At 42.6% G+C, this 25,630-nt stretch overlaps 1 protein-coding gene across 1 annotated transcript in view; it reads right to left on the reverse strand.

Annotated features, from left to right (window-relative positions):
• Positions 1-1,590: 1,590 nt before the first annotated feature.
• The window catches only part of CDH20 (cadherin 20), a 36,650-nt gene continuing 12,610 nt past the window's right edge, over positions 1,591-25,630 (reverse strand). Inside the window, exons 4-11 of the mRNA XM_075706397.1 lie at positions 25,403-25,570; positions 23,366-23,553; positions 18,519-18,772; positions 14,867-15,003; positions 12,220-12,341; positions 10,212-10,329; positions 3,574-3,825; positions 1,591-2,090 (exon numbers count right to left, since the gene is read on the reverse strand). Coding sequence (XP_075562512.1) covers positions 1,591-2,090; positions 3,574-3,825; positions 10,212-10,329; positions 12,220-12,341; positions 14,867-15,003; positions 18,519-18,772; positions 23,366-23,553; positions 25,403-25,570 — 1,739 coding nt within the window. The remainder of the gene's footprint in view (positions 2,091-3,573; positions 3,826-10,211; positions 10,330-12,219; positions 12,342-14,866; positions 15,004-18,518; positions 18,773-23,365; positions 23,554-25,402; positions 25,571-25,630) is intronic.

A 25,630-nucleotide genomic window follows, 5' to 3' on the forward strand; every position in this document is an offset into this window, starting at 1 on the left:
ATAATTTCCCTGGCCCTTCCCATTTACACAGGCAAACAAGATAAGATCCAGGCTCAAAAATTTGATTGCAGAGTAAGAATGACTGTAAATGGATATTGCATGTTACAGTCTATTGTGTGTCTGAAGGCATGAGATTCTTTCAGGTCTGTGTAACTGGTTTCCAAGCTTCTCAATGCCCCAGCCATAACGTTTCAAAAAAATCAGCCAAGACTTTCTTTTGACTTCAGCATGGTTGGAATAGAAAAGTAACTAGTCTGGTGGGCTGCACTTGGGCTGCTTCACCGCCAAGGACAATGTCCAAGTGAACACTGATAAAAGAAGCAGACAATCTGCTCAAACCTGCAAACTGAAGGCTTGTCTCCTTGACATGATGCTGATGAACCATTTTTTCTTGATGCTCAAGGCATGTAAAGCCACAGATAAGCACTAACTGCTGTGTGCAAAGTAGTCAATAAATTGCCATCAGACTTCCCTTCTGTTTAACTTTTATTAAAAGAGGTGCTAAGGTACTGTACTGTATTCAGTACATCATATTTATTACCAAAATTAACAAATATACAAAACTTATACATGTAATTTTCTTACATCCATTTATTGGTCTATAATACTGCATTTGTTCAAGTAGGTTATCTACAGTATGTAAACATCCCTTGGATTGACCTCACACAGATTAGGAAAGCCCATCTAACCCATGTAGTTACCAAATATAGCTTTTTCTTTTTTTAAAATTTATTTGGCTTTCATTGGTAGAATCTAATCTTCACATTTGGCACATGGAAGAGACATCTACAGTGCAAAAGAGGCAGATTTTCTGGTTTTGTTCTGAGCAGTTTAGCGGAGTCAAGGTTTTAAAGAACCGAGAATAAATTTACACAAACTTGATAGGAGACGGATTAGTGTTAACGCTCATAGATCAGCCATTAAACTAGAGCAGAAATTCAAAGCCTCTTCCCCAGCCTGCTTGGCTAGGTGGAAAAAAACCCTCAGCCTTGTTTCTAAAGGATTAAAAAAGGACTCTGTTAGCAACAGAGAGAGGAGGTTTAGTTTACAAAGAGCCCTCTGAGATTCCAGTTTCAATTTTCTGCTTTATGGGATTTTTTTTTTTTCCTTTTGTTAGCAAGCAATTTTTTTTTCTCCTTTTTAATGGGGGAAAAATAACTGGTGGGGAACCACTTTTCTATGCTGGCAATTTCTCAGTGAGTCAGAGATTACAGTTGGAGTTTACAGATCTTTGAATCCAGACGTATAGAGCTCAGTAAGCTGCCGTGTACAAGGGAGAGAGAGAAGGAGGGAGGGAGAGAGAGAGTAATGTCATTATATTCCAGTCATGGAGCTTTCCGATTTTGCTGTAAAAAACAGGAAAGAAAACTTTCTTCCTTCTTCTTCTCACTGTTTCAAAAAACGTGACTTAATTTAACTGAGTAAAGCTGATCCAGAGAGACCTTCATTCGCACCCTTCTTCCCATTCTCATCCAAGCACTGTATTGCTATTTTTTAGGAGGCCTCACCCATGTCCATGGAAGCATCTGATGAGAATGGACCTAACCGGACACTGTTTCGCATGGAAACCTCTCTGCCATTCCTCGTCTGTTACCACAGAGCCCCGCTGCTGTCCGTGGCACCGTACATCTCGGCCAGCTTTTTGAAGCGCGGCCCCCAGTCCGTCAGGTAGTCGTAGCTCTGGTCTGAGTCTGTCGTCACCGACTGTAGGGAGCTGAGTGACTCCGCCACCGAGCCGTTCCCTTCAAACATGTACGTCTGGAGGGAGTCGAAGGGAGGGGCCCACAGGTCCATGTCCGCTTCGTAGAGCTTGGCGAGCACGTAGTTGTGGACGTTGTTGTCCATGACGCACGCCTGAGGCACGTATCGGGAGAGGCTCTCTATCTCAGGGAGCATGTCCTGCCGGTTTTTCACCACCAGCTGGGCCTCCCGCGGGTTCCACATGGCGGCGATATCGAAGGCCTCCGTGTCCTCCTCTCCGCCGCCCTCGTCGTCGTACCTGACGATGTTCTCGTGGATGTTCTCCTCCTCGTCGATGATGTACGGCTGCTTCCGCTGGCGCCGCATGGAGAGGATGAGGAGCACCAGCACTGCGGGAGGCAACCGAGACACGGGGCCGTCAGCGAGGGGGCAGGTCTTGCAAGGGCTTCAGACTCTCTGCTGCCCTGTTTTCCCCTCGGTGAGCCCAGCCAGCCCCTTGGATTTAAAGAACTGTGGTGTTTCCGGGTGAAGGGGTGCAGAAATCCCCTCCCCCAGTCAAAATTAGTAGCTTGAGGTCCTGCTAATCTGTCCCTTTTCCCACCTTAATTCTTAACACTCAGTGAGACTTAGGACATGTCTATCCAGTGGTGGTTGCCAATGCACTGTAGCGATGCTTGAGCTACTTTTAAGCTAGCCATATCAGCTATCATTAACAGTTTATCTGCAGTGGCACACAGCTCCATAGAGATAATTTTCTCCAGCTGTGTAGCTGGCTTTTGCAGCCTGCTTTGGGGATGCCTCTTGGGCTGGGTGTTGCACGTGACGTGGACGGATGGTGCCGGAGCACCGTGGCGATATGTCTGTCTACACGGCAAAATGCAGAGCTAGCACCTTGGTCTGCTCCAAAGCATTTTTGTGTTTATCTACAAGGCACTGCCTTGGGCTGGGTAGAACTGCCATCAGTTGCTCTGCACTGAAGGGCTGCAGACGCTTCTTAGCTTGGGGAGAAGTGGTCATACAGGCACCAGAGGTTTTTACTGCTGAAAATGTGTTGTCACCTGGTGACTGTATTTCCAGGGCTAGAACTCAGCAAAGGTTTGGAATGCTGAAATTTTGGACTGAGGTATCTAGGCTCCTTTGCAAGGCCAGAACTGAGGCACTTTTAAAGAATTTTTCCTGTATTTCTACTCCACTGCTCCTCGGACTGGTTCCCCTGAAATTTCAGGGAAAGTGTGTTTTGAACTAATATCTCGTGACTCAAGAGAGTGAATGAGAGTTCTTTTGATACCAACAGCTAACAGGGGACACAGAAGGCCTGGGCAAGGAAAGGATGAAATTTATTTGTGGAGACAGAACACATGCAAGATGTTCAGCCCCTTTATAGCTGCACAGGCACCATTTAAATGTAGCATGTCAAGGGAAAAGGATGGAGGTGGGGATATCTCCTGCCAAAAGACAAGAGGTGGAACTGGACTTAGCACTCCTGTTTTCTGTGAGAGCATATGATCAGAAACTCCTGAGGATGAGAAAGTAACTTGTCCCCAGCCACAGCTCTCTACTTCCTCCTGGCATACCCCTTCCAGGAAAGCAGGGCCATACCAGACACCCTAGCACTTTGGGGATCTGGCAGAAATACTTGCAGGCCATATTTTTCCCCCATTCCTACAACCCAGGGTTTGAAGCCGTATGCAGCTGACTACACCCTCTGGTCTTTGATTTGGCCCTTTAAGTATGTGTGTCTACATATTATATATATATGTACGTATACATCGATATGTGTGTGTGTTTCTGTCCTTCGCATTCAGTGGATCAGCAACCCCCTGGCCAGAACTGAAGAGTTTGTCCCCTCCCAAGAACAAGCCAAGGGTTTACCTAGCAGGACAAAGATGCAGGCAAGGATCGCAATGAGTGCCCCTCTGCTCAGGCTGACGGGGAGGACATAGGCCTCCGCGTTGCAGGACATCACCATGCCGTCATCATCACAGCTGCACACGTGCACGGTCAGCGTACCCGTGCTGCTCAGCACGGGGCGGCCATTGTCGCTAATCAGGATGGGGAGGTAAAAGGTGTTCTGCTCATGCTGTCTGAAGCCAGAGCGCCTTGTCAAAATCCATGCTGTATTGTCTAGGGGTGGAAAATAAACAGAGAGAAGAGCTTATATACAGAGTAAATATATTCAGCAGAGAAGGAAGGTTAAAAAAAATCAGCCCTAGATCCTCATCCATTTGTCTTCTCTCTTTTTTTCTTTGATTTTTATCAGTTTGTCAATAATCAGCATTTTGCCTCTGCCTTCCCTATTCCAGTGTCTTCTCAGGCCACAGCTCCGAACCTGCAAGGCATACGCACCGTATGAGTTGCCTTTACCCCTTGTGACATGAAGTGCCCCGAGCAAACTCACAGCCTTCAGATTTTGCTAAAAGAGCTTTCAGAAGGCAAGACAGAAACAAACAGTTGAAGGCAACTTGTAGTCCCTGTTTGTTCATGCTCAGCAGCTTTTCTAGACCTCACTCTTAAGTGCTGCCACCATTTTGGAGATGCTAGTGTATAACCCTTGAGGGCATGTTAAGGTTCTTTTTATGTTTTTTGATACATGGCATGGCCATCTGCTTGAGGCAACAAGGAGACATAGGAAAAAAAAAACCAGCTTGCTATCCTAGAGCAGCAGCGAGTTGAAAATTTGCAACTAGACATTTTTCAGTGAAATACATGCAATTTCATTGGCACTTTTGCCATTGAAAAAAGTCAGAATGCTTCATGTCATCGTTGTCAGAATTATTCTGCTTTGATTTGACCATCCTGCTTCATTTAGTGTGACCGCCTGTTTTTTATAAGAACTTGAATCAAAATGAATCAAATTGATGCTGCTGAAACTGAATAGTAAGAGAGTGACCTAACAGACAGTTGCTGTTGGTCATTTCAAGGGAAATTCCTACCTTTGGGGCTTTTTCCTCCATATTCAGCATGTTTTTTAAAATGTCAGAATTTCCCAGTGGTATTTCAATTCCTGTCTACCCCTTCCCTTAAATTCCTCAGACTGTGTGCCAAGTTTCCTAATCAGAACTAAATTGGATTCAGGAATTTGTTCCTCTCAATTCTCATTTCAGGAATGCCAAGGCAAAATCCTTGGAGATCAGTGATGATTTTGTCAGTGCTGACTTTTAAGCTTTTTGGCCTCAAAGACTTTGGGAAAGTGCAAGACTGAATGTCTCCAATGTGATCTGGGGCACCAGGGAGTCTAAAGGAGCCTGCAGGAAAACTGGCCCTTCTTACATACATGTCTGCAGAACTTGGGCCAGCTAAGATAAATGAGGAACACAGGTACTTTTTCTCTTTGGCAGACCTACAAGCCCTGACCCCATGCAGTGATGCTGTGGGATTTTTGGGAGCTGAACTTCATGCAGTTTCTTTTACTGCTTAGTTTTGTTTCCTGTTCCCTTGGTTCAGGAGATGTCATCGCTTCGCCATCTGCATCTCCAGGTTGTCACCAATGTACATTTGCTATGCTTGGAAATGCGGGATGCCAATCAGCTCTTCCCGGGTGGATTGGCACAATGGACCTGCTGCCTGGAAATGGCAAGAAACCTTCTGATCACAAGTAGACTGTGAAAAAACCCAAAATATCAACAAGGGGTTGTTCCATTTCCTTATTATTTGCCTGTCAATTCACTGCTAAAATTTAAACCTTGGGTGATTTTCTTCAGTGCAGAGACTTAGGTTACATGCAGGTAAATCAGCTGTATTATGTGCTGTAGTCTGAACATCAGAAATGATTTGATGGCTTTTTGGAGTGAAATCAGGAGTGTTATATACAGCCGGCTATGGAATATATCCAAACTCAAGCTAGACTTGCTAGACTTGCCTGATGGACTTAAATTATGCTCTAAGTTCCATACTTTGTGCTGCAAATCTTATGGCATCAGACAGTACTGGGACACAGTGTTGAGTATTGAGATGTTGGGCTCCGCAGTTTATGAGATTAGTTTGAATTTGTGACATGTTTTTAAAAAGAATCTCAGGGTCTTTTATTTCTTGCACGTCAATGAAATTTCAAGCTTTTACTCTGAAAGTGTAAAATTCTGAAGTGTGTGTGCATGTCTGTATGTGAATATATAGTGAAATTGTAGTGCCTTGTTAAATCATGTGATCCCAAGAGCTGAAGCTTTGAGGAAAAACCAGGTGCAAGATGAAATCCCCAAGATGCTTAAAACTGATTATGTGTCAGTGTTTACTGATTTCACCACCCTTTGATATGCCATGCAGCTCTGAGTATGCGCAGAGGGTGTGGACAGACATAGACGATTTTCAGGAATGTGTCCCGAAATCCAGCAGAGAGCAGCACCCGGCAGCTACCATGGCTCCTGGGCAAGGGGTGAGCTGCGGATGGGAGTCCTCGCCTCCTGCAAACCTCCCCCTCCTCTCTTCTGGGGCGCATGCAAGTGCTTTCTCTTCCCTCGGGCAGTTTATGCGCCTGCTAGTATGGGTTCCTCAACTATTAATACCACAACTTTTCATCACTGGGCTTGTTTTAGCATGAGAAAAAGCAGCTCAAAGGGCAGAAAATGGCAAAGTGCCTGGATTTATGCTGTGTCAATGGAAATGTCTGAATCATCTTAACAGTGTAGTAATTTGGTTGCATTTCTCTTTCCTGGGTGAAAGACTCACTCTCTTTAAACTAACTTACAATATAAGTCACAAATTCTATTCAGGTGACAGCAAACCTTCGTTTTATGTAAAATTGCTCTTTGTGAGGGAAAAAGACTTCATTATTCTGAGCTGGTCATCCTTTGCCTGTGTAAAAGAAGTCACAGGCAATGAACCTGACTGAAGCTGTGCAAAATCAGCTAGTGAGAGATCTCAAATGTTTTTGACCATAATTCTTTTTTCAGGCCAAACCAAGGTTCTATAATCAAATATTGAAAGATATGTATGTGTATATACATATTTTTGCTGTGATGTGCTGACCATGTCACCCAAGTCTTAAATGTTCTTCATGATAAAATTCTCCTGGTGACTCTTAGCGTTACATTTCAACCCTTTTGTTTTGTTTTGCTTTGTACTAGGCAGGCATCCAAATCATCACTAAAGAATTGCTCTACCTGTTACTCTGCAACTGCAATACGTTGGTGCCAAAGCTTGTTGTGTGACTCATCAAAAACCAATGCGATTTGACATGCTACTGCAGTGCGAAGGACATGCTGGAATGTGATGCAGCATGGCAGAAAGTGGAGTATACAATTTTCCTCCAAATTCAAAATCTGCTAAGTCTCAGCCATCAAGAGAAGAGGGCTTGTGAGGGCATGAAAGCCCCATTATATTAATAAGAAAAGCAAGCATGATAAGAATGCACAATATTTTTGCAACACAACTTCCAACACAGCGTCTTTGGCTCGCAGAGGGCTGGTTGGTAGCACTTAGCTGCAGCGCTGAGCAGAGATGCTGAAGATTGCAGCATGGCGGATCCCACACCTGTGTGATCAGCAGGAGGTGAAAGCTGTACTTCCCGTGGACATGCAGGGTGGTGTCTTCATGTGGTTGCGAGAGCAAGCCATAGAGCATCTCCTTCCTGCAGTTTTCTGCCCCACTGGAAGTGATGTACCTCCCTGGAGAGGTCTGGGGAATTAACCACTGTGTAGGTCCAAACCCTGAGGTTTATTCACAAGAAAGGCTTGGTTTCTTTCTGCATGCGTCTGTACAAGAACTGCGGATGATTAGCCCAGAACTTCTGTTAGTTTTTAAAAACTAATTATAATAAATATGAATAGTTTAGGAATAAAATAAAGAAATATTTCACCAGGAGTGGGAGAAAGAGCACAAGGAAGCAGGCATTACAGACACCACCAGATTGAGGAAGGGATCACATTTTTTCTTGGGGATGTTCAGCTCACTGCTTTTGCGCTCTGCCAAAGCGTGAGGTAGAACACAGTTTTAGGGAAGGAAGAAATAGCCAAAAATTTTCCTAGGACAAATTTAAATGCAATGGGGAGGACAGCCAGAGGCTTCCCATGACAGGCCTGGCAGTGGTATGACACTGGTGCCTGCACCCATTGAAATGGCTACTCTCTTCATCAGTTCCTGGTAGCCAAAGACGGAGGGCAGCACTTAAGGGTCAACAGAAGATTAGCTCAGAGTTTAATCTGGAAATGCAGTAAGTATATTTTGCTGTTCATCCCATTCTTACAGCAATCCTCTTTTGCCAACTTTTTCCCAGCATAATCTCACCTGGATTTAGAAGTGGGGGAAGATGGCTTGCCAGTGCCCTACATCAGTAACCGAAGAGATGGGAGACCCCAGCTCAATTCCCTACTTCATCACATATATCCTGTATGGTCTTGGGAAGTCATTTAGGCCCAGATCTTTGCAGATACGTGTCTATCTCCCAGTGATTTTACTGAACTGAAAGGGAACCAGGCATATAAGTAGCTTAATTTCTCCTTGCCCTTGATCCCCGTCTATAAAGTGGAAAACAATAGGATTTCTCTGTCTGCCAGAGATATGTGGAGAATGAATAGACTGAAGAAGTTCTTGGAGACTAAAATGACCAAGGGCCAAAGAAGTATGTAAAACAACTCATCAGAATGCAAACTGTGATCTATCTGTTGCTCAGTATAAATCAAGGTTTTAATTGTTGCCAGGAAGGCTGCATGTCTTGCAGTTTCTCTTACTGCTATATTGGACAACCAAGTAATCAGCACAATTGCTAATCTTAATAGAGCCTTCCCGCAGCCTGGAAAGCATTGCTGTCTCATGTTTACATGCACAGGCTGTGACTACCAAGGTGGGTTCTGTTTCTTGTCTTGTCACCCTGTGACATACAGTATAGCTACCCCCCCTGTGACTAAGTCATATAATTTATATAGTCCTTAGTGGTCCCTAGATGAAAATATAAATATAAATTATTGTTACTGAAATGACTACTGCTCTCCAAATTGCTGAGGCAGTAAATTGATCCTTAATGTGTATATTTCAAAGAGTCAGTGGTTTGATACTTAACATTTTTATTTCAAATTTGTAACCAATAGTACCCTAAGCTTCTTGTGATATATATCTCTGGAAAACTGGTATTTTACAGAAAGCGGGAGGCACAGTCATTCAGTCACTGTTGCCACTATAAATTAACACAAGTATGGCCTTAGACAGAAAAAGTGCATCTGATGCTGGGAATTTTGTGTTTCCTTTTTTAGAACAATGCCTTGAGGGTGAAATGAGCCTCATTTGCCAAACGTTTTAGCAATAGTTGTGTTTTATTTGTTTACTTATTTTGGCAATATATACTCAAAATTAAAAAAGAGGGAGACAATGGGAGAAAGAAGGGATAAAAATGCAAGAAATTGTGTGGCAAGGCTTCAGGGACACTGTAGAAAAAAATTTGCTTTTGGGATGAAAAAGCATTAGCATGCTGTGGAGGAGGGCTCCAGACTCTGCAAGTAGCTTGTTTTAAGACATGTTTGGTTAGTGAAGGCAGTGGCTTCTTTATTAGCTTCTATGTTGCTCTTTCATATGTCTGCAGAGGCACAGATGGGGCTTATGGAAGTAAGTGTGACAAGTAGGCATGGCACTGTGCTTGGAGATTGGCCACAGATGCTGCAGGTGGCCAGACTTTCTCCCTGTTTATCCTGGAATCACTTGCTGATTTGTGGTACCTTACACACTAAACTCCTACTGAAATCCAGCCCCTTCACATTGACTTCCAAAGCTCTGCACCAGGTCACTCAAGGTCGTCCCTCTTTCCCAGTGGAGGCTGGTGTAGACCTGACCTCAGCACCGTTGTCTGCCCATGGAGACCCTCTATCAGCAGCAGTCATGTGAAGGCCTGCTGCGGTAGGGCTTTCCTGCAGGCTCCAACCCACCAAAACTTCCCCAAAAAAGCAAATTCCACTGGTTAGGGTACTCAAATGCCAGCATTTGCCATGAGTCTTCCCTCTGGTATTTCAGTTTCTACTTAGTGCATCTTACACAGACTTTCAGCTCTATGCCAAGTTATCCCCCTAAGGCTCTGCATCTCCTCCCTACATCCCTCCCTTTCCTAGGGAAATGAGGATGTGGAAAGAGGAAGAAAAAAAGTGCTTGGGGGAAAAGACTGGAACAGTACAAGAACCTTCCCTTTCTGTGCCTGGGAGAAAACATGAAGAGTACTGAAAAAGAGCAATGTAATTCCCTATAGATTTGTCTCCTAGTTCCAATTGCTATCCTACCTTTAAGCATCTCCTTTTGAATGAATGCAATTTCCGCTCCTGTAATCCGAGATGCCTGCAGCCTGACCACAAGACCTGAATTTGCACAAAACACTGGCACATTTCCTCGAAGAAGAAAAAGGGGCCTATTGCTGGAGAATATTTATAGAGAAGAAAATATCATATAACCTTCAAGTGTATTACTGCCTTTAAGGAGCAGATGTCACTTGGTATTATTTGAACTGGCAGTCTTATCACACACTGTAAGCCACAGCCTCTCAAGTCCAACTCAGGCATTAGAAATTAGAGTAGCTAACTGTCTGTGTCCACTCTGATTACCTTGATTGTCCCTTAGAGTAAAGTTGGGGTTGTTGGCTGCCTCCGGAGCCAGGCTGTAGTAGAAGTGCTGACCCTCCTGTGGGTCATCCCTGTCGATGGCGCTCACTGTCTGGATCAGCTACAGAATATGAGAACAAAGCAGAAACAGGTGAGAAGCAAAATATATATAATAAAAATATAACATATATTTATATATATAAAATTATAAGCAACTGGAGCATTTAAATAAAAGTGTCTTGCAGAGGTACAATAGATAAATCAAGAAGAGATTCAAAACCTTGCAGGCTTCATTTATTTTGCTATGATCATGCAAATCACTGTTAAACAAAGGAGGAGATAGTCAGTTCGCTTCAAATAACAGACACTTTTCTCTCATGCATCCCTATCTTCTGTTGCAGGTTCTTTTTTATTTTGAGGGCCCAGGGTGTTCAGAAGATTCATTGTGCATTAGAGAGCTTGTAAGAAAGCCCATACTTATTTTCAGCTTCATTTTGCAGGTAGAAAAGGACTTCAGGTTGATTATTTTATCACTCTCTTAATTTTAAATCAATTAAATTCTTCCCAAGATGTCAGTGGAAAAGAAAGAGAGAAAAGGCAACCATGCAGACACTCTGCATATGCAATAAATAACACCACGGAAAGAAACTAAGACAATGCTAAATCCAGAAAGAGACTTGTCACATCACCTATAGAGGCTTAGTAAAGTAGGTCTAACAGCTTGAAGCACAGTGAGCTATAGCTCTGTCTGAATAAACATTCTGAGATCTTTTTAGACAAGGAATAAATCTTCACCTGGATTTTTGCATTCAGAAGTTATTTTTGGATGCAAAGGAAAATGACAGACCCATAAAGTCTTACTCACCACCTTAAAACTGATTTCAGAACTTTTCAAAATAGGGCAACAGGGTTTGGCTTTCTCTACTGAAGAAAGTAGTCCAAATTAGCGTGCATTTCTCAGAAAGCTTATTATTTAGGACACTCGCTCTTCAAAACCAGGAAAAAGGCTAGGCAATGATTTCTATTCCCCATACTGTTAAGGACCTCTGTAGATTAGTGAGGTGAAATTATCCTGTATATGACAGTTGTGAGGATAGTTGTCCCAGCAGTGAGAAGCTATTTCATTCTGCCTCACAGCAAGATGGGAGAAGCCTCAGCGAACACACAGTGATATTGGTAGCATGAGTTTTCCTTCACAAATCATGAGTGCATCTATGTGTTTAAACAATGCTAGTCAGCTTTGCATTAGGAGACACAAGTCTCCACTGTGGCCCCTGGGTGGTGAAGCACTAGGTGATCCCACAAGTGATCAGCAGTAGAACTTGCACCAGCTCCAGCGAGGGAGAGCTCGTGTCCATGACGCAGGCTCACGACACCGGCAGACCTTGTTCAAGGCTTTGATGGGGTTTTGGAGGGGAGGGGAGCAAAGAGGCTTCACCGCTTGCTTGGAGGTGCTGGTTTACAGTGTGCAGAGCGGGAAGCCCTGTGTTGTCTATGACTCTCTGTCACCTCCAGTTCACAGCAGAACAGATTCCGTTTGGCACCCCTTTGAAGCTGATGTAGTAAGTTATGTCCAGCTCCTGTAAGCCCAGGGGTGCTTAAGGCTCTTATAAATAGGGTCTTTTAACAGTGAGCCTTCTCTGTCACACGTGGGCTGGGCTGACTCCGTGGCATTTCTCATAATGCTTCTCCTCTCTTTGTCGCTGCTGCAGGACACACCGAGTGTTTGCCTGATGGCACCTGCCCAAGGGAAGGCTTTGTTTCAGCCGCGAAGTGTATTGTGCAGTGAGCCTGGAAACTAGTGCGGGAGAAAACAGAGGTGCTATATACGATGCTAATCCTGGTGCGATGTGCTTGCCTTTGGAAAGCGTCCCAGCGAGCTGCCAACAAGACTTCAGACGAAACGTGTGGTTACCTGAGCCCTCTTTCCAATGCTCACCCTTTCTGGCATGCTGTCTTTGCGTAGGACAGCATCCCCTCCCCAACCCCTGGCATTACTATCATTTCTCACCTGCCCTGCTTTGGCGTTTTCACAAACAAAAGCTTCATAAAACCTTGCAAACTCTGGCGCATTGTCGTTCACATCCAGGACTTTCACCGTCACGGAGACGCTGCCCACCTGCGAGGGGTTGTCTGGAAGGAGGAGGCACAACGTAAAGAAAGGCAATATACAGGGAGGGGAAGGGGCTGCTCCTCACTCTGCTCAAGAGGTAAAGCAGCATTTTTGCTACTGATTTGCGTTAAATGACGTTTTCCCATCGGGAACTGTGGTCACTTGTGGGTTGTGTGACTTGGAGTGAAGTTGCGAATGCTGCTCTCTGTCTGTCCTGGCTTCCCATCTAATCACATCTTTTTCAAAAAAATTCCGTGAAAGACTTCAACCTGGTTGAGTCCAATGGGAATATTTCTGTAACACAAGTTTCAGACAATGCCCCCTATTTTTTTATTGCCCTTTGACTGGGCAATACTGTTCGTTGAGCCTCAGTACTGGTGGCACAAATTAGGAAGAGGATCTTTTAAGGATAGGTTTATTATTTAGAGCTTGTGGAAAGTGGTAATTCTGCAGTTCAGATATGTTTTTGCTCAGAATTTATGTTCCTTGAACTCAAAAATAGTGTCAAGTCTTTGATACTTTGTACAGGGGGGTTTAAAATGTAATAACACATAAAATTGTACAGAAAAGCTTTCACTGAAGCTTAAAATTGCAATAAAAATTTTACATTCTGCATGACATAATTTGTGATATTTCTGTCCCACTGGTTCATTAGCTTTCTTTGCCAGTAAATCCATCCATCATTTCACATATCTTCAAAATTTCCAGAATAAGAGGCCACAGAACAATTTTTTTCTTACTGTGTTTTTCTGCCCCAAAACATCTTTTTTCCCCTTATTTAATGATAAAATGAAACTCTAAGCAGAAAGGAAAAAAAAAATAATTTTTAAGAGGTCAGAAAGGTGAAAAAATCCATAAAAATTCTTAAAAATTAGTGTTCTCATCTTCTTTTTAGTCATATCACTTTGTGCATTTATCTCCATATTTATCTCCCTTTACAGCAAGAAATTATATGTTCATATAAACAATAGAGAATTTTCTCACTCTCTGGAATTTTCTTAAATGTTCAATGTACTGTATCCATAACGTGTCACATTGTATCATTGAGATAACACTCTTAAACTGTATTGTTTCTCCCTAATTTATAATTTAATCCTTCAGCTTCCCACATATCCATATATATCTTGCTAACACACTTGTCATTGTGGCACAGGAATGTCTGCATTTACACTCTTATTAATATTGAACTAACTTTCAAAACAAGGAGCTTTATTCAGGAGTGCACAACTATGACATTTTTGAAACTATTCACTAAATTAAAATATTGTGCTGCACATGTACAGAGCAAAACTGACAGAGGATTGACGGAGGATGAGTCAAAGGAAGACATGCCTTCATATTACTCTCACCCCCAAGTGCTGCTACAGGGGCAGCTTTTACAGACTCATGTGTCTATGTGGATTTACATGGAATTACAATGGCCATTGGTGACTGAAAATAAAGCTAGCATCAAAATAGATGGGGGTGAGACCCCATCATGTCACCCACCCCTCTCACTACTAAAAAAGGGGCAGAAAAGCAATGTGTGCTGGAACAGCCTGCAAATATGTGGCAAAGTCACCCCGACTCTGGTGAAATATTCCCTCTGCTAACTTCAAGTTGGCTGATTGCATTCTGGGCAAGCTGCTTGAAACTTTTTCCTCTCAAACTGCCCCGTATCTCTGGTACAGCCTGGATGTGCATGGTGCTCTCTCAGACATGAGGAATGCCTCAGCTGTTGGCAGCATGCTTCTGAAAAGCTGCTGTCCCTCAGCAGATGAACTGAGATCCTGAGCAAAAGCTATGTGGACCAAAGAGATTTCAGGTGAAGACTAGGTGAACCTTTTATTTTATTTGCTTATATATCCCAAGCTCCTTTATGAAGCTCACACCTGTTAGAATTTCAAACTCAGCTAAATTTTTCATACCGAAGCTATGAAATGACCAGCATCTCCTTGTTCTCATAGCCTCGGTAAATACCTGGCACGGATGAACCCTGAGCTGAGTTTTAGCTCATTGTAAAACCCAAAAGCATAATAAGTTCAGCATACTAGAAGATCCCAAAGCACTCTGGCCCAAAGTATTTATGCAGCAAGCAGATGGTGATGACGTTTACTTGTTGCTGAACCAGAGCAGATTTCAACTAGTGACCTAGCAGTGTAGGATCATTGCTGCCTACCAGTCCCTACCCCCCAGGTAGGACTGGCAGCTCTGGCAGCTGTGCAGCCTTAGCAATATCGGCTTTAACTGCCTAGCCCTTCTGAAGAGCTAGAGCTCTTGCAGAAACACAACAGGAAGAGTTTTAAATAAATCCCTGGAATACTAATGAATTGAAAAAGCAGCACTCTGCATTTAATTGCCAGCCTCTACTCCTCCCACCACCCTGTGAAAAGGAGCATAAAAAATAAATAAAATGCAGTATTGGCTTGTTGATGTCAGAGAGTAATTCAGTTAATACAGCTTCCCACTCAGTGCATAAGAACATGTGAATTGCTGAATTCAGGTCTCTCAGCCTGCTTTGTCTATTGTATCTCTTTAATCTATGTAGAGTCTGCATTCTCCTTACTCAGCTCCATAGCCAGCACCGTGATGTTGTGCCAAGAAATGTCCTCCCGGTCAAGAGGTCTTGCAGTCATCAGTGCTCCTGATGTAATGTCGACATAAAAGAACCGCCCGGGATCACTGCTCCTGTCAATCGAGTATCTGCAAGAGTACATATTAAAAATATTATGCAACCCTTGTGAAAACTGTGTGTTATAGCCAAAGAAGTATCCCAGCAATGGGAATACTGTCATACACAGCAGATCCACATTCTTCCACAACCTAGTTATGTGCTCCGTTGACTAGTATACGTACAGAGTGAGATGCTTGAAAAACTAGGAGTTCATGTGGCTAATGGCATTTAATGATGAGTAGTACTTGGATGGAGCTGGAAGACAGGAAGATTTAGAGGAAGAAGCCTCAAAGCAAGGCACAGCTCAGCACAGGAACATCTGCTTTACAGAGAAAAACCTGTCAGTGAGGAGTGTGATTTCTTTTTCTAAGCAAAATAATTGTGCCCTTTCCTGGGGCACAATTCAGACAGGATGAAAATGACATTACATCAGCTTGTTCTCTGGGCACTTAGGATGACAAGGAGGAACCGTTCCCTTCCTTGTACTTTTGTATTCTCTCCTCCTTCAGGGGAATAAACTCCACCTGCATCCTGGACCATCTTACTGATTGAGCCATGTCAGCGCAAGAGGGATGATGACTGGCTTTCTCATATCATCCAGCCAGAAAAACAGCTCCCTCTGTGAGGTTGATTCATCATAATTACTGGACTTGCCTGGCCAATATGTCAGTTTAATGCTGGGAACAAGCGTCTCACACTGGTGAGCATGGGGGTGTGGTGGTACCTGCAGCCCAGAAAACTCGGGCAGGGAGGCAGCTGATTGACAGCTGTCACTGCTGTACTCAGTCAGAGGCACCGCTTTGCAGGGTGTGTAAAATACTCAATACCATTCGTGTGCATCACCTTGCTCTTAACAGCAGTTTGTATGAGTTGCCTTCCTAGATAGCATGTTAGCATGGTAAGAGATCCTTTGGCAAAAGACTTGTGTGCGCCTATGTAAATGCCACAGCCTAGAACAGAGCCCAGAATTATTTTTGTTGGTTCTTTCTTTGAAGTTGATGGGAATTGAAAGCATTAGCCATAACAGATGCTGAATGGGGCTCCTTCTTCTGAATCTTCTCCTTTCAGCACAATTGCATTTACTTCCAGTAATGGAACAAGCATGCCAGCCTGATCTTTATATAGGCCCTTATTAAACTGGGATATAAAATACTATTGAGCTATGTTGTTGGGAACTTCTTTTACACTTTTTTTCAAAAAAAATCAAAGTGGGTGGGATGGCAGGTTTGCTTCCCTTTCCTTCCCAGTCCTTCCCATCTCTTCTTAAATAAAGAGTTCTGAGGCATTTGATTTATTTAGGAAATAAGTACAAGTGTTGCTATATTTTGCTATAATAATTATTCTTGTATGAGGGCTATAAAAAGAATTTCTGACAGTTTAAGGACAATGAGTATCTGAAATTGAATATAGCCTTGTGATTAGTGGTGTGGTATTAATCACAGGTGTCAAGAGGCACAGGTGGACTCTTTGTCTGGATACTCCCCATAAGTTGTCCTGCTAATAATACCTGCTCCTTCACACTCGCTTCCACTGTACTCTCTAGGTCATCTTCCTGAATTCCTTAACAACAATCATGGCATATTTCCAGCAATCAGAATTTCACAGTACAGGAGTCCAGACACTGGACACTGGGAAAATGAGGATTTGAGAGTTCCCCCGTGCTTAGTGAGTCCTTCTGAAATGTGTCCTGGCTTTTCCATACTTGAAAAAAATGGCAAAAGGAGAGGTCAGATCACAGTTTTAATTTCAGTTGGATTTCATCTTGTGTAACAAAATACGTATCTGGGATTTTGTTTTTCTTATCTTGCCTTGCCCTGTGCAAAGTGAATGCAGAGCAAGCCTAAAGCATTGCCAGACTGATACTGCACAGAGCTGGCATGGATGGAGGAGACCACATAAGAGGCAAAGAGAACCAATTCTTCACATTTGCATTTTAGATAGCATTACAAATGGAATTTTCTCTTTTTTTTCCTGTTTCCTCTGCCCTAATCATTTACGTCTGTACATACAAAGTGTGGGGGAAGAAGGAGGGAAGGAGGGAGGAAAGAAAGGAAAATGGGAAGGGAGGAAGACGGGAAGAAAAAGAGGAAGAAAGTTGGGAAGGAACAGAGTTACAAAGGAGTCTCTGCATATTTGCAACCTTTTTTTTTTTTTAATATCTCTTTGGTGATGCATTCTGTGCTTTACAGAGTGCTATTTCATCAAGGGTAGTCACTGGAAAGCTCTGAAGAAAACTAAGGAAAACCTCATTAAAAATAACAATGAACACTTCTACCCTCTGATAGCCGCAGAATTATTCTTATACTATTTTAAGCAGATTAGCACAAAGCTGTTTGCACTGCAGTGTTTGGATAATGCTAGACAGTAATCAGCAAAATAGGATGCGAGTGGAAAAAAGTTTAGGGTAATGAAATTGTGATGCAGACAGTATAATACTTAGTTTTATTGAAGAATTTGAGACAATGTCATGAGAAGTGTGATAACCTTATAATGTAGGTAGAAAAGACAGGTATATTAAGGTAGCAGAGATGAAAAAAATAATTAAAGCAGCAACACAGAAAGCAATATCATTAAGAAGAACAGGCTTTGTGTCTGCTCAGATATCCTAGCTGAAACCCGCAGAGTTGCTCATATAGATTTAACTTTCTTCAAAAACTCCAAATACTTGATGTTTTGACTCCCTCCTGTATTTCCCAAGACTGTTCCCGAATGCAGACAATTCCGAAGCTGGACTGACGCAAGGTTAGGCAAACAGCAGCTCAACACCCAAAGCGTTTCTCATCTGAGAGAAGGAGCCGACCTGCTGGGATTATTAACTTGCAGTTACCTGGAGCTTCTGCAGGTTGTGAAAATTAGTATGTGGGCTGGCCTCAGAGAAAAACAGTCTTCTCTGATAAACTGGGCTGACTTGGCAGCCACTATGGAAAAGAGGGCTGTGATCACAAAAATCTGCTCCTTTGGCTCCTTGCTGAGTTGCAGCTACAAAGCTCCCATGGCTGTAAATACAGCTTTACCTTTCTTAAACCCTTATGGGAATATCTAGTTCTGCAGCTTTGACCAGACACTATATAATTTAGTGGTTCATGAATATTTATTAGTACGCATTCAATCTACTCCAAAAGTAGCTGTGTATTTGAGCTGTTGACAAAGGCGGGCTTTGAAACAGAAGGGAGAGAGAGGAGCAGTGAGTTGATTACCTTCCCCTTGCTATGGCAGCAGATTCTCAGCGATGCTGTCAGGTTTTGTGCCAGCAAAGGCACAGGCGTCTGGGGCTTGTTTTTAATGTATGCTATCAGGACATGCCTGACCGGTTTATTGCAATGCTAGATGCAGACGTTCTCCATGCTACAGAAAAGGTAAGGGTGAGCTCCTGCATCGCTTGGCAGTCCTAGCAGAGCCCCTCAGTGTGTGAGATCTGGTTTGGCTAAACCCACTGATGACTACCACGGGCTAAAAAGAGAGTTTTTTCTGTTTCAGCGCCACCACTGTCCCACCAACCAAAAGTACCAGCGCTCCTGGAGGAACACGCAAAGGGGGGACAGACCTGATTGAGTTGTTGGTCACATCTGGGTCCTTGGCAGAAATCATCTGTATGGTGGTTCCAATCTCCACATCCTCGGGCACTTCCACAAAGTAGAAGCTGGGCTCGAACACAGGAGGTTCATCCACATCCTCCACACTGATGTGGACGGTGGTGGTGTCGCGGAAGGGACCCAGGTTCAGGAACCGCATTTCCAGGTGGGGGTTGGCACCCTCTACTTTCAAGGTGTAGCTTTTCTTGCTCTCAAAGCTTAAAGGCTGAAGAGAAAAAAGTATATCTAGCATTAGGCACACTGAACCTTATGATTTAGGCCATATAATTTTAATTTTCAGAAGTAAAAGATGCCCTCTAATATAAACCAATGCTTCTTTTTTTAAAATACATCTTTACCGTGATTTTTAATCATAAGAGTAACAAAGATAAATATTTGCAGATGGAGACAAAGCATCAAGTGACAGTAATATTAGGAATGACACTGTCTACATCTTTTTTCTTTTTTTTTTTTAAATTTGACAGTTGAACTGAAAAAGCCAGGACAGATATTTGCAGATCACTTCAGAATACATATTCTTTCTTTCTTCTTGCTGATATTAAAATAAAAGTGGACACATCACCACTGCATTGTGATTCACACAGCGTGTTTCATTCTACTCTAGGAAAAAAAAAGCAGAAACAGACAGTGTGGGAGCACCTAAAAATAAGGTAAAGATATGAAGAGTCAGTTCCTCAAAAATGGGTCCTGTGGCAGGGAGGAGGATGCTCACACATGAGGTGGAGGTCCCAGTTAGGATCCTCTTTTCTCCCTGGTGAAATCAGACTCTTGTCTCTAGAGCACCTGTCTGCCAAGCTGCTAAAGGGCTCCAGTAGGAGCAAGGAACACGGTCAGCCTCTCTTGTGGAATCCTGCTCCAGTTTGTATCAGTAATCCATCCTTTCCAGAAGTGGGATTTTTCACCTCCTCAGTCAGTGTCCTAAATACAGGTTCACAATCCAGGTGTGCTGGGTGCTAGGATTTGAATCTCCTCCCTGCCTAGTGAATTCAAAGCACTATGAGCTACCCCTGACCTCTTCCTGCAGGAGCCCTTCCACTTCGTGGAACTATTCAAATAATGTATTATTCAAATAATACTCAAGTATTATTTGAAACAAGGCATGGGAATGGCTCTTTTTTCTCCCTTTTCTTTCCTGGGATAGTACACTAAGGGGGAGAGCAGCTTCCTCTGCTAGTAGTTTCCTGAATTTGATTTCCTTTCTAGATAAAACAACTTATTTGATGAACACGGATATAGAAGTAATTGACACTGACACTGAACTTTTCAATAAATAATTTTTTCATCTCCCTTCCCTCTTCTTTTCACAGATCCCTGAAGAAAACAGGCCCTCTCCAAAACCTGCTTAGACCTAAATGGAGAATTCCATATTTAATGTGCCATTTACAAGTCTTGATAAGAGACGACTAAAAGCATCTGACAAAGACAGCATGGAAGGACCATTCCAAAACATACAAAAAAATTTCACCAGATGAAATACACCTTACAGAGGACACAGTCATGCGTCCCAAGTTGCAGTTAGAAGTTACAAGCAATCCTTTACTTGTACCATCTGGGGAGTTTAAATGCTGGAAACCAGCACAACTGGACCCCCTTAGCTGGCACAGACCCTGAGTCAAACAAACCAGGAAAGAAATGTCACTCAATTCTCAGGGTTGCCCAGTGGGACATATTCTTTTTTTTACATGAATGACTTTCAAAATGTGTGGCTTTATTTGTACATAGGGATTTGAGCGTCATGTGTGGGACTACCACACACAGCCTCAGTTCGTTCAGACTCCAGTAAGATCTCTGCTGTTCCCATCCAACACTTTGTGGAACACAGAGAAGGAGGAGGATGCCAAAGTGACCGGAAGACAAAGGTAGAAAGATTATTACTGTAGCAGTGAAGTCCTCCTTGGCCAGTCATGACCCATCTCTTTTCTGCCCTGCTCAATAGTGCAGCCGGAAAACTCTGCAGCCATGAGATGTGGATTAGTTTAAGCAATATCAGCAGAAGTTTCACATGCACAGGCATGGCAGGAGTATAACTTATAGGCCTCGAAACACCCCCTGAATTCAGTCGAGGCTTCAGTACTTGTCTACTGACACAGAAGCTTCTTTCTTCAGAAGTGGAAATGTTGCAGTGGCATACAAAAGCTAGTGCTTTCACAGCAAAATTACCAGTATGGAGGTCTTGCATAGGAATGTCTGACAAAAGACTGGAGTTCTTGAAATTACAAAAATTAGAACTCACTCAGCATTTAGTACATGGGGTTAAAGAAAAAAAACTGTGCTGGGGGAGATGATGGTCCAGTATTACTGGAGATGCTGTCCAGCGATACAGCAAGAACTGTGCAACCTGGAGCAGCAGGTACAGATGATCTGAAACTTGGTCCTGCTGCCCTTAGTTCCACCTGGTAAATCAGTGACTCCTGCAGGCATAGCGCTTGTCAGCAAGGGTTTACCTAGGTCTGCAAACATATTACCCGTTACTGCAGAGTCATTATGGTCTACCAGTTGCATATTTATGCATTGTAAAAATAGCAATAAAATATATTCACATGACCAAGCAGCATTTACTGTCCATCTGGCAAGGAACGTGCAATACAAAGCTGCCTAAACATATACTAAGAAAGAGGCCATTATATTTCATGGTTTCTCATGTGAAGAAAACTGCATGAGAAATATTGCATGTACACTAAAAAGCTAAGTTATAAAAAGAGCAGTTAAAGCACAGAAACACTTAATAGCTATAAAACCCAGCTACATTAGGAAAAGACATAATCACCTAGAATGATCAAGCTAGAAAAATGAGAAAAATAAACAAGTGTGCTAAGCCATCACATTTTTGATGCTCCTGGGTTCAGACCCCCTTAGTTTGCCTTAGACTCCTTCATCATTAGGTGTGGCTTTCCCTCCCGATGCTCTCATGTGCCAATGCCTCAACACCACTGCCCCCCTCATCAGATTTGTCTTCCATGGGTGTGCTCAAACCTCTTTCCAACACTGGACCCATGGGGAGGGCAAGCAAGTTGCTTTCTCCCACAAACCGAGCATGCTGAAAAACACAGCTGAAAGGAGTGCTGAGACAGGCACCGAGATGTGCTCCACGCAGGGAGGATTTAGCAGGAGCCGCTGTGCGAAAGTGATTGACCGGACAGCAGCTGGGGAGGAGGGCAACGTGAGGCTCCCCGGGTGCTGGGCTCCGTGCTGGCTGGGTAAGCCACCACCCCGCTTCCTACGGGCAGCGCGAAAGTGAAGGCAAGGAGAAGGAAGAGGCTGTCACTGCGGTGAGTATCAGCCTCACAGGCAGGGAACTTGGCAGGAGCTGTAATTCATCAGGAGGCACTCAACATTTTGCAGGATTAGTGGGCTGAGACAAGTGGCCACAAGACCACAAGCAGCGGTCTTGTCTGTAACTGTAAATTCTGACTTCTTGATGCCCATGACAGAAGTGCTAATTACTTTTTTTTGGGAAATATGTCTAGAAAAATGGAAAGGAAAGTTTTGCTTTTGCTTTTGCTGGGTTTAGAAATTCTGTCTCTCTCCCCTCCCTTCCCCCCATTTTGATATCCTTTTCTATCAACACTAGTTGATTTCTTTTTTTTTTTTTGGTTGTGTGGATCCAAAGGACAACTTTCCTAATGTTTGTCTATTGATAATCATAACATTACAAAAAGCTACAGGCATATATAGAATTTTACAAACATTTTTGTATAGTAGGTGGATTAAGCAGTATGTACCTAATGCCAGTACGTATCTGGTATGATTGATGCCACAAATTTTTATAACTCCTCCTCCTGACATACATGAACATCTAGTAAAACTATGTTCCTAATAGCAAAAGTCAAGCTTATTGACACATTTACTCCAAAGAAACTATTTCCTTTCATCAATAAATAAATGAAAAATTACCTTAGAGTTTGCATTCAACACCTATTTCATTCCAGCAAAGCACTTAAGCACATGCTTAACTTTAGGGACTAGCGTGCATAAACAAGAGTTGAAGAAAGGTGACCATGAATACATGCTTAAATGCTTTGCTGTAGGGCATAGAGGCTTGCAGGGTCAAATCTCCCCCATGTGTTGTTCCATTTTAGTGCACGATTTAGTCCCAGGCTATTTAAATGGAGGCTATACTTCCTTATTAGTACACTAGATAAGCTTAGGCAGAAATATGGTTACAATTTCATAACCTAGAAACAGAGTTGAACTTCTAGCATTTATGTAAGATTGTAGAATAATATCCTATAGCAGGGAGTCTAAGCAAAATAGTCTATTCCTTTCTGTATAGCCTGCGGTATAGAGTACTAGCAGTTTCACAGCTGCCATTTTAGAGACAGCTTCTTCTAGCCTAATTAGCATTTATGGATCTTCAAGCAGCAATTAAAAAAAAAACTGCCTGGGTTTTATTGGTTTATAAATAATTCTAAGGCATGCTTTATTATTGTTTGTGGGACACCAGAGTGAAAAATGTGTACAGTTCAAATGCAAATATTGATCTAATTTCTTGCATTGTAGGATAATTAAGCTACAGAGAATATTTAAACAGATAAATAGTGAATCAGAACATTCCTTTGGTGGGAAAAGACATGTTTATGCTAATGCTGTCCCCACTTTTTAAAAGTTGCTCCTAGGAATGCAGTCTGCTTTCATATTTTAGCAATGAATATTAAAGAAATTGTGGTTTATAGCAAGAAAGGGGCTACTGTCACGTAATGTGAACAAAGATACTATAGGCATAAGGGAATATTGCACACATAAAATGTAACCAGGACTGTTAGCCATATAAATTACTGTAAAAAGGAAACTTTACTACCTTTCTCACAGTTATGATGCCAACTTGGTAATTAGGGTCAGTGTTAATATCAAAGACATCCAGTCCGTCTCCGTCCACAAGGCTGTATTTCATCTCCGCATTAATGCCTTCGTCCAGGTCTTTAGCAATCACGCGGCCCACAGTGGAGCTGACGGGAGCGGACTCCAGCACACTCATTTGATAATGCTCTGGCACAAGGGAGGAGCAGAGAGGGAGAGGGGAGCAAAAAAGCTGTGAAACAGAACCAAAAACTGCACCACAATGCAAAGAGTAGATCAGGGCGGACCACAATACTGCGTAGCCTTCGGGGAGTCTCTAGTACCTTTCCCAAAGCTGCAACAGCGGTGTGATTTCCTTCAAAAAACCACAGTCAGACTGAATTCCTTGGGAAAGTTTTATTTAGGTGTTTATCATATCAACAGGCTTGTTCAACAGGTTCTTTTCAAAACGGCAATATACCTGAAAATTGGAACTTCAACTAGAAAAATAGGGCAATTAAAACCAGTGCTGTTGCAGCCATGATATAAAGCAGGATCTGAAACAGATTGAACAGGACAAGCATCTTTTATTAGATCAGCTTGTACAGCGGGAATAAACACACAGGTTTTGAGCACCACAAATCCTTTCTCAAGTCTGTATAAACTTATTTTCCACTCTGAACAAGGCTTTGAGAGCTCAGAAGCTGACCTGTTTCTTCCAAATTTACCAGTTACTCTATTAAAATACAGTACTTCTCCCTACAAACCCTGTCTTGAAGCACATTTGGTGCATCACTAATTTACTTAGCAGCTATTTTAAACATGCGTTTTAAAAATATAAATGTTATATCTAAAATACTTGTCTGCCATCATACTTTATGTTCAAACCTTCCTTGCTGCACTCTGTTAGCTCCACCAATTATTGAACTTTACAAGGCAGAATAACACCAAGGATGGGGTTTGATCTATTCTCATTTTTCTTAATCAAGAGTTTGATATCAGTTACAATTCATGCCACATTCAAAACAAGATTGGCAGTGGTGTGTTCAACAGCTTGCTCTGACAGAAGAAGAAAAGTGGAAGTTGATGCTTTTTGCTGATCTTAGTGGAATGCTTTGATTTAGCAGTGCAACATGCAGAAACAGGTGGAGAAAAAGAATAGCAACAAAAGAATTGCAGGAGTTTTCATTTCTCAGCTAATGAGAAAAATGGCAAAACCAAAATGGCTTGAGACTGATCTCCACCACCGAAAGGATCAACATTCTTTAAAAAAAAGCAAAAAAAAAAGCAGATTCCTTGAAAGATTCAGTTCAATCAAACCTGAAAATCTTATCTCAAGTTTTTAACAGTAATATAGAATTATGTAGGTAAATTTGATCCAAAAGAATTTTAAAAAGAAATAACAAAATATTGCAAATCTTGCTTTGAGATTCACTTCTGTAAATGCAAGGCAATGTTTCTGATAAGAGTGGAGTTGCCTATTTTTGCATTGCATTAACTGTGATTGTTACATATCTTAGGGTTTAACTATATATTGCCAAGGTTTAGCTGAACCTTTACTGGAGAGCAGCCTGTGTGACAGCACACTCTACACTGGCAGCACAGCTACCAGATGCTCCCCTGCAGCCACCTGGCTGGAGTGCTGAATGAATTAGCTTTCAACTTCCAGCACTGCCACATGACCCTGATTTGACAGATATCCTTTTGGAGATAGGATGAAAAGAGAATCAGGGCAGCAATTAGCAGCCGAAGGCGATGGCCGTGAGCAGTCTAGAAACACAAAAGATCTCCTTCTTTCCTTTTTCTGTAAATTAATTTCCCACCCTTTTAAAAAAGCATTGGTTTTGATGATTTTGGAGGTCAGAAACCTTTTCTGAAAGACAAGCTGCCGAATGCTCCATTTTGACATTTTCTGAAGGAAAGTTCCTTCTTCGATCTGAAATTCTGCCCATCTCTAATTATCACTATCCTGAGTTTGAAAATGGCTGTAATGAGAGCAAACAGCAGCCGTGTAACTCAGCCACTCCTTTTTGCCCGTCCTGACGCAGTGGGTACTCACTCTGTGGAAATCTGGGTGGATTGTCATTGACATCAGAGAGGGTGATGTTGACTGTGGTTGTTCCAGCTAATCCTCCCAGCTGTCCACCCATATCCTTGGCCTGGATAATCACTTCATAATATTCTTTCGCTTCTCGGTCCATGTTCATTAGAGCGGTTCTAATTAAGCCTGAGATTGAGGGGGGAAAGGGGTTTTGGGAACAAAAGAAACGGCAGGTGAAGAGTACAC

Source organism: Pelecanus crispus, chromosome 2, assembly GCF_030463565.1.
Source record: "Pelecanus crispus isolate bPelCri1 chromosome 2, bPelCri1.pri, whole genome shotgun sequence".
Lineage (NCBI taxonomy): Eukaryota > Metazoa > Chordata > Aves > Pelecaniformes > Pelecanidae > Pelecanus > Pelecanus crispus.